General features: G+C 34.9%; 2 protein-coding genes across 4 annotated transcripts in view; both read left to right on the top strand.

The window, feature by feature from the left end:
• The first annotated feature begins 16 nt into the window (after positions 1–16).
• Positions 17–1,610, top strand: LOC132706305 (protein SGT1 homolog). 2 transcript variants are annotated; one of them, XM_060677570.1, is made up of 5 exons: positions 17–673; positions 733–954; positions 1,033–1,123; positions 1,225–1,370; positions 1,428–1,610. In XM_060677570.1, the coding sequence occupies exons 1-5, from the start codon at positions 653–655 to the stop codon at positions 1,533–1,535; spliced, it is 588 nt and encodes a 195-aa protein (XP_060533553.1). In that variant the 5' UTR covers positions 17–652; the 3' UTR covers positions 1,536–1,610. The 2 variants fall into 2 exon arrangements, with proteins under 2 accessions (XP_060533553.1, XP_060533552.1); XM_060677569.1 differs by having other exon boundaries at positions 535–673; positions 1,174–1,370.
• Positions 1,611–1,979: 369 nt separating this feature from the next.
• Positions 1,980–9,527, top strand: part of LOC132706749 (sialin) — a 55,526-nt gene continuing 47,978 nt past the window's right edge. Inside the window, exons 1-2 of one of the 2 annotated variants that reach the window (XM_060678254.1) lie at positions 1,980–2,137; positions 2,501–2,664. In XM_060678254.1, the coding sequence (XP_060534237.1) occupies positions 2,589–2,664 (76 nt within the window). In that variant the 5' untranslated portion in view covers positions 1,980–2,137; positions 2,501–2,588. Of the gene's footprint in view, positions 2,138–2,185; positions 2,665–9,527 lie in introns of those variants that run through there. The other variant, XM_060678253.1, reaches the window with a different exon arrangement.

Below are 9,527 nucleotides of genomic sequence, written 5' to 3' on the forward strand. Positions count from 1 at the left end.
AGAAGGAAATCTTTTTTACTTTTTTTTCTATGCTGGAGAGGTGGGAGATATTGAACATATTTTGTTTAATTGTGCTCTGCATCGGAATAACTCCCAAATTTTGTATCAGTCCCTCATTGATGCCGCTCCTATTAGTGCCTTTTCTGCACTTTTTCACCCTGGATGTATGGATCTTGTTGCACGACTTGTGGTTAGATTCCTTGATGCATGTGGTATCTGCTAGCTCATGGTTCATGGGTTGGTTTTAATCATTATGTATATTAGCTAGAATTTCAAAGAACTCCTTCGCTGGAGAAGATCCGAAAACCCTCGACATTTAGAACTTCTGAGATTAGTCTCCTTCGCTGGAGAAGATCCGACAATCCTCGACATTTGGAACTTCAAAACTCAGTCTCCTTCGCTAGAGAAGATCCGAAAATCCTCGACATTTAGAACTTCAAAATTTAGTCTCCTTCCTGGTGAAGATCCGAAAATCCTCGACGGAAGTCCGAAATGGGCGAATGATCCTGGTAGTCGTGCCCAACAGTTTTTTGTGAAACGCTTCATTAAATTTGATTATTTCTATACTGCCGTTTTGGAGAATTTGACAGTGTTATTAAAAACAAAAATAGATTTTTGATATATCCCGTAATTTTGGGTTTAATTCGAAAGGATGTCAGAAGACAATGTCAGGGTAGGTTGAGACAACCGCCAGTGGTAATATTGTGATAATATCTACAATGTGTGTTTTAGCCAAAACTTCAGGCCAAGCACGACTGGTATCAAACTGAAACGGCGGTGGTGATTACTGTTTTGGTAAAAAACGTCAAGCAAGAGAAGTTGAGGGTCAATTTTTCAGACTCGAAAGTTACTGTGGACATACAGATGCCTGAATTCGAAGAATGTAATTTGTCATTTAATTTATCCCATAGAATTGTTCCAGATCAATGCTGTTTCAAACTAACCCCGTCCAAGGTAAGTTGAGGCAATTCTTCGGCACCGAACTCAAAATATTCACTCATTTTATAACTTGGTATACATATTTGTTTTTAGATTGAAATCAAACTAAAAAAAGCGGAGGGATTGCGTTGGGAAAAGCTAGAGGGCGCAATTAAGGAAACAACTGTTAAAGCAATACCTCAAAGTGAGTAGTTCTTGTCAAATATGTAAGTAATTAAGATGTCTCTACAATAGGTTCATCTGCCAATTTGAACGGCCCTCCTTCATATCCAACATCAAAAATAGGTAAAGACTGGTCAAAAGTTGAGAGGGATATAAAAAAGCAAGAAGAGGAAGAGAAACCTGAGGGCGAGGAGGCTCTTAACAAATTGTTCCAAGAAATTTATAGTAAAGGTAGCGAGGATATTAAACGAGCAATGAATAAGAGCTACGTAAGTAGAAATAAAATTAAATGGGTCCTTTAAGGTCTAGGTATTTTTTTATTTTAGATGGAGAGCGGAGGAACTGTACTAAGCACAAATTGGGAAGAGATCTCAAAGAAAAAGGTTGACATTAAACCACCTGATGGCATGGAATTTAAAAAATGGGACAGCTAAACTAAACCAATCCACAAAAGTGTTTTTACTATTTAAATAGCTTATTTTTACTTGTAACTAATAAAAAAATCTTACAAACTATTTTGCTTTTTGCTTCTTGATGCCCTATTGAAGCGAACTCTCATTTCCAATCCATTAATTGGCCCGCAAAGCAAAAAAGCTTAAGTGCTTTTGTTTCTTCAGCTCAAAAAGATGGTCAAATACAATAACTTGATTTTGAAATTACCTCATACCTTATGTTATTTTGTTCTACGCCCACATAACCAATATAAATTTGTGGTAGTTATGACGTTTACAAAAAGAATACGTCCAGCATGACACTTATGTCTAAGCAAAAGAACCGCGATTCACATTCACAATTAATCCGTGTTCTCTACCCGAGAAAAATCCGGTCTTTACATTCCACTATCTTTCTCTGTAAACAAACCACTCGTGTTCTCTGCTTTTGTCTGCGGGCCGACCGAAATTGTCGATCGAAACGTTTATCGACGTTATGGAAAACGCTGCAGTTTCATTTTTGAAACAATAATTATCGCGGGTAAATCATGAATCATGTTTTACTTCGCATCGATATGTCGCGACGTCCGCAATTTCCCTACCAGGTTAGTGGACGCATCTAGTCGGCGTCGGTTATCCCACGTTTTAATATTTGATTAATATTTAATTCGTCCTCTTTAATGTTTGATTACTATTAACCGCTCGCGCGCGTTCGCCTAGAAACACTTATAGGTTAAGAATTTTATCGAAACCGTATTGTGTCACCAGTGCCAACGCCGTAAATTAGACCGGGCACCCGCTCTTGAATTTCGTTCAATCAATTTGGACGCGATGCCCGCGTGTCTAGCATCGTGCTTAATAAACCGGTTGGCCATGCCGATGATTTAAGCGAGCCGGCAAGTCGCTACAAGCTCAGATTCGCTCGAACGTTACGACAGTTCAAGGCCTTTAATTTTTTTTTTTTAAAGTTCGCGGCGGAAGCTTCCGGCTCTCGATTTTGCGGCGACATGCAAATAGCCCCCCACGTATTCGTCAGGTGAAGATCCAGATTCGGAAATGGACCACAGAGTGTACACGAGTGATCTTTCGTACCCGAAAGAAGGGAAGAAGTGCCTGATTTATAGAATTTTCGGTGAGTTTTTGTCGCGTTTTTTGCACGTTGACGTCTTACGTCGTACAAATAACCGTGATTTCAAAATATCGCTCAATATGACAGGCGTATTTAAATATTTATAATTTTTAAAAATATTTATTCTTCCACGGCCCTCTTGTAAATTTTGATTCCCACGCGGGAATATCCTATTTAAGTGGATTTTTTTTGCCAATTTCATCGCTACTATGTGGAAAGATAGAAATACATTGTGTGACGTTTATGATAAATTATTTCTCGGAACCTTTCGAAAGGTGAACTCATTAACATACAAATACTGAAGGTAGAACGCTGAGTAAGCGTTTTTTAAAATCCGACCGACAAGGATAAGACACATGCAAAAGTAGAACATTACGATTGCACTTTGTCGATTTTTGTACAGGATGTCCACAATGCTAAAAACATTTTTTTCAGTAGTAAAAAATATATTGAAAAAATTATTGATCAAAGAATCGGTCAAGGTCCATGGGTCTTTTTCGGTGTTGTGATCCATTGTAAATGTTACCTCCCACCCCTTCTCATAACTTTTTTATTTGACATTTTAGAAAAAATGCCAAAGTTTGTAGGGCTCGATTTGTAGATAAATTAGATAAAATTGGTAGACTTCTATATTATTTTAACAAAATATAACGTTATAGTTATTTTTTACATTAAGGCTAGAATTAGTCAAAAATAAAATCATCACTTTATATTAAATATTTCGGTATCTACATCGACAAGCACATGACTTGGAAATATAATACTGATAAAGTTATTAAACAATTGAGATCCCTTCTCTCCATATTCAAGAATGCCACAGAAATTTGGGATGGAAGACACTTAAAAATGTTGTATAGTACATTTGCTGGACCATATCTCACATACGTTACCCTCTCTACAATGAATATAAAAAGAAAATAAAGGAGTTTGTTATGCAGTAGCCGAGACTTTTATATGCACCAAGAAGTAGATTTAAAAAATAGTTATTTTATTATTACAGCTCATTACGTTTTTAGTTAAGATCTGTGTAGTTTGTTCTGATTTTTGCGAGTCTGTTAAACACCACACTTAAAACCACTTAAAACTTAAATTTTTTATGTATTTATTTTTTGATTTATTCAGCTCACAAACAAATATTCATTTGTTAATATTTTGTGAGCTTATCCCCAGGTTATTTGCTATTTGTGTATCTCTACTTATTTAATGTTCTTCTTAATGTGCTATTTGTAAATAAATTATTATTATTATTATTGTTATTATTATTGAAATATTATTGAAAAAATTGAAATATTGTCATTGTATATAAAAAATGATAAAAATGCAACAATTGAACTGAGGTGGCTTTTACTTGATGAAAATCCATTTATCAAAATAAATAAGAACTAAAAGTTCAGATTTTCACGAAATTGACATGACAATTGTTTCGACAACACAGTGTCTTTATCAAATGTGATAAAGACACTGTGTAAAGGCCCTCTTGCTGCGATCGATGACGAATCGAAGTGTTTGGATCTTCGGCTACACTTTCGCGAACAATGGCAATATTTTGATCTGACCGACCTGCACGAGCACGTTGAGGGACTTTGAGGTTAGTTACAGATCCAGTTTGCTCAAATTCTTGAACCACATTCCAAATTGTCCTCTCGGAAGATCGATTTTGCGCGCCGAAAAGTTCACGTAGAGCCCGAAATGCATTTTTTCTTGATCGACCATTTTTATAATAGGCTTGCACAATTTTTACACGTTGTTCAGTCGTATATTGCTCCATGACTAATTTTGTTTATGTTTTGAGGTTAGAAATCTCATATGATAATACACAAATACAGTGGCGTTTCAAAAATATTTCAGATTGTAATGTGGAAACTCTTATTGAATACCCCGTTACATGTCCAATAGGCATTGTAGGATTCGGTACAATATTATGGCCAGCCAATAGCCCAGATTTTTCAGATACCTTTTTGTGGGGGTTTTTGAAAAACAAAATCTGTTTTGGGCACTATAGCAATATAGATAACGCGAAAGAACTAATTACTAGTGAAATACATAATAATAATAATGATTTGCCTCTTGATTCGATACTTAGCGATTTAGAAAAAGTCAACTGTGTATTCAAGAAAATTTATTTTGTATGTAATTTATTATCAATTGAAATCATTATTCTTTCTGGCCTTAATGTAAAAAGTAACTATAACATTTTCTTTTTCTTTTTGTGAAATAATATACAGGGATTCCAATTAGTTTAGATATACTATAATTTCTTGTCGTGTATATAAAAAAGTACTACAACTTTTGTATTTAACTATTTTTTTTTACAATGTGGAATAGTTACAGTATGCGTCAGTTATTAGCAAAAGACATAAACAAAACTTTTTCTAGGGTCAAAAATTATTTCGGAATTATTTATATGGAATGCTTATTGGAAAGACTCGGTTCAATTTTCTCGTGTTACATTTTGCAATGTAACAAAGCTTCTCCGGTTTTATCGCTAGTGGGAAAATCAACATGCCATCTGATAAGAAAGCTTGCCGATCGGGAATGGCAGGGAAATATCGGTAATATGACGTAATTTATCACGACTTCCGGCCAGCCAAAATGAGAATTTTAATCGTCAACTACAATGACGTCATCAGCACGAAGTTTTACAAACTTTAGCATGGAGTGTTAATATATAGCTATATAATGATGTTTTTGGGGTTGATTAGGAAAATAAACATATATTTAAATCTTCATTCAAAAGTTTTCGGTTCTTAGTTGATATTATTCAGTATTTGTATTTTACTGGTCTTCATGGACATAAAAACTTTTTTACTTTATAGACGGAGCTATTGAGCGAAACTGTTTGAAATTTAGGGGATGATAATTACAAGCTTTGAAAAAAAGTAACTGGTCATCGCATCAATAACACAAAAAAGATTAAAGTTTCAAGTTTTGCGCTGAACTGTTGTAGCAGTGCTTGATACAGCAGCAGATCACCCACAAATGCTACCAGGGGCCGAAAGTACTGCAGATTTTTTTTCTTTTTGTGAATTTGTGAAAGTGTTTGACCGTGTCACTGGTGTCCATAAAAAAGGTAAAAACTTAAGATCTGCTGTTACTAGTTAATCAGATTTTAATCAGTTCTGGATTGAGGCTATTAGACAAAGGTAAAAAAAATTGTACCTGCTTCATTAAAACATTGGATACACACTTTGAAGGGATTTTCTTGCCTATTTGACAAATTATCCAAAGAAAGTATTAAATTTTTAGGCCCAAGATTCTATGGAAAACTTTTTTGGTAAAATTCATCCGTCATATTTTATTAATTTTTTAAATCATTGCTCATTAACTTCCAGTTTATCAGTTTACTAAAAAACTTAGTTACAGGATTTGTTGCTAAAAAAACTTTTTAAGGAAAAAGTATGTGTAGCGTCGTAGGGATTTAGTTGGTAGTGATCGAACAAAAACAGAATATGTAGTTTTAAATATTTTATTTGTTGAAATCAAAATATATCTGAGGTATAAAAAGTTATTCCATATATATTATAAACATGACGTAAAAGAATTTAGCTTAAATTATGTCAGTAAAATTCATTTATTGGTTTGGATTAAGAATAATATTTTAATTTTCAAGAAAAAACAAGTGAAAAATACTTATGATCCAATTAAACTTTATGCCAGTGAGAAATTTGCAACTTATCAAAAATATTAGCAAAAAATTCAGAATGTGAAATCTTTAAAATTGTAACTTCAATGTGTGACTTTGTACAATTAATATATAATTAAGAGCAGTTTATTTTTCGCTTAGTTTCTAAATAAGTCAGCATTAATTTATGCATTTTTATCATTTGTTTTCTCAATAAACATTCAACGGTAATATTATTAATTATTTAGTTATTTAAATTCCCCCAGTTATCGGAGCTATTTGATTTCCACAAACACTAGAGGGCGCAGCGACTGCGGTTTTTAGATTTATACGGCAGTTGCCGATCAATCTCCCCCTTATCTATGGTATCGAAACGTGTCAGGTATGTGTTTGATAACTCAGAAAATTCCAATTCTAAAATGTAACGCCCTATAAGTAAATAACACCTTGCAGAGGGTTTGAGTCTCTCTTTAAATGTGTAGGCAATTGCAAGATGATATTAAGTTTCCTTCAACTGATCGTTTATCGTCTCTTTTTTTCCAAAATCAAAAATAGGGAAAAACGCGTTCGACCAGTATCCAAACTGCGTTCACTGTTTCACTGTTGTTTAATAGATTATCTAAACGGTGCCTAAGCACCTAATAGCCTACTCCAACTGATTTAAAATTCAAAATCAATTCCATTAAGATAGAATTGATAAGACCGCATTAAATGGTGCACTTGGTGTCAGAAAGATCAACAGCCTCTTCAAAAACTGACAAAAAATCGCGAATATAGAGTGATCAAACAACATATGGAAAACGAAACGATGAGTTTTAAGGTCCTTTAACTGCTTTGACGCAAATAAAACCAAAAACATGTCGAACATTGTCAAAATCTAGACTAGCCAGAGAGAAATTTTGGGTTTGACTTGATTGATACAAAAGATGAAATAACAAGAACACCGTTGAAAGTGGGTATAGGAAAAACCAATAAAGAGCGAAATTTTGGCATATTTGGAAAAGATGTAACTGGTTGAGCTGGTAAAATGAGGCTATTTTGGTATTGGGGTTTCATGAATTTAATTTGGACCAATTTAGAATATTCCAAAATAGCAGCACATGAAACATTGTTAAAAAAGTAACCAAACATTTATTAAATGGAGTAGATTATTTACAGAAGTCGCACACATATGTCCCCGCGTCATATTCAGCACACGTTCTGATGTTCTGGCTCTCATTCAAAGGTCTCTTTTGCATGGTAAACTAGAGACGTTTGTTGATTTTGTTTCTTTTCGGCCTCTATTAGAGCTTCGCTTAACCACTTACTAACTGCTGTATTGGTAGAACATTCTTTGAAGATGCATCCGATATTCCCTGTTCTGCTTCGTGGCATAATTTTAGGTCACTTTTGTTTAATTGTTGAACGTTTTGTTATTGTTCTTCTTGTTCCAATGCAAGTTAATCGGCTTCACTAAAGCCATATCTGTCAAATAGGTAAGATACTTCCTGGCGGGCTACGCCATTCCAAACAATTCGACAATGTTATATGCAGTCAACGGCTTATTATTTTGACGAAGAAATTTGTGTACTTCCTCACTTTAAAGGTCCCATAAATGATCTGTCCAAAAGGGGTAGCGTAGCGTAAAATTTATGGAGTAGCGAGCTTTTCCGTATATTCTTGTGGATGTTGTAGATGTAGATAATGTAGAGACCACAAATACAGTAAAATTATTAAACCTCTGACGCTTAGAAACTTTTTGTCCAGGATAGCACGTTCCTCTGCGCATGCACATAAATTACACTAACCTTGTGGCCATGCGCATTTCCACCATTCATCTTCAACATTCTTTGATGTTCGTAATTGCCTGTGTTCAATTTATATAGTTCTTGCGTTCTCCCGTCCTTTTACCCTTGACTTTAATAGTGCATCACCGCGTTCTCCTGAAGTAGATCACAGAGATCTCGGCCATTAAAATCGTAAGAGGTGACAATCATTTTCTAATCGGAAGCAGGTTTATCTTATCTGTGATATTTCGCGTCTTCTTCGCAGACATATAAGAACTCGACGACGATGACAGTACTTAGTTTCGCAGGTTTATCTCGGTCGTCATGATTTTCTCTGCGATATCAACATTGTAAATAGTTCGAGTGGTGTATACGTAATGTGTAATGTTTGTGCGCTGATCGGCCGTAAGTGCGCATTACATAATTTCCTACGTTAAATTATAGAGCATGCACATGCCGGACGCCATTTTGACTGCAACGTTCCAAAATTCCCAAGTGGAGGTGTAATCTTTTTTAAAAGCCCTTTTGATAAAGGAAAAAGGATTTATGGAGCAAGACAAGGGATAATTGATCATATTAGGTTTCATGTTTTGGGCTTAATTTTGAAATTTTTAGATCATATCCCCTTAATAATAAATACTGCTCCCAAATACATTCAAAAATGGCGATTTAAGTACCGCCACTGAGATGCCGTTGGCATGAAACGTCATATTTAATCACCTTTTCTGCGTCGAAAGGCACTAGCAACGATCAAAGAGTTTTTTACTTCGCAAATTCCTTTGACTACCCCGATTTAGGGATTTTTAGAGAATCCTTTTCGTTCGTTTCACAGCTTTTGAGTATTTCAGCGCCCCGTAATAACATAAAACCACTTCCTCTTCCTTTCCAAAGGATGATCTGTTAGTGTCGTGAATCGAGTGACCATGGCGTTTTGGTGGTCTGTGGTTCGTCCCTTCTGGCGTTTAGTTTTATGGCGAGTGACGCTGAAGTGCGGCCTACTTGATATGTCACTTTTCGATATTTGTTGCCAGATTTAATCTGCGCCATTGTTTTTCGAGTGGTCTGTCACTTTGATACCCCGATAGATTAATTTTCAGAGTGCCTTGACGTTTTAGGCCATTTATTTTTCGGCGATAATTTCGTTTTTGGGCGGGCAGATAACGTAATGTACCGATTGCATCAAAGTCGTTAATATTTAAACACGAACTATAATTATATGCATCTATCTGTATTTATCAACATCAAGTATTGAAGTATAAACGTCCTCTAGATTCCAGTCGAAATTTAACAACAAATGAACGGACTAACTAAGAACCGAGGGGAAACCACCTTCTAAAATTTGGATAAATATTTACCCTTATTTCTTGGTAATAACTAAATATTTTGTGTATGATGAAACCTATATTAACTAATATATATCTATTGTTTGTCTCAACAATATCTTAATGAAAAAAGTTAATTCAAACACAAATTAATCC

Source organism: Cylas formicarius, unplaced genomic scaffold, assembly GCF_029955315.1.
Source record: "Cylas formicarius isolate icCylForm1 unplaced genomic scaffold, icCylForm1.1 PGA_scaffold_8__14_contigs__length_24414737, whole genome shotgun sequence".
NCBI classification, from domain to species: Eukaryota; Metazoa; Arthropoda; class Insecta; order Coleoptera; family Brentidae; genus Cylas; species Cylas formicarius.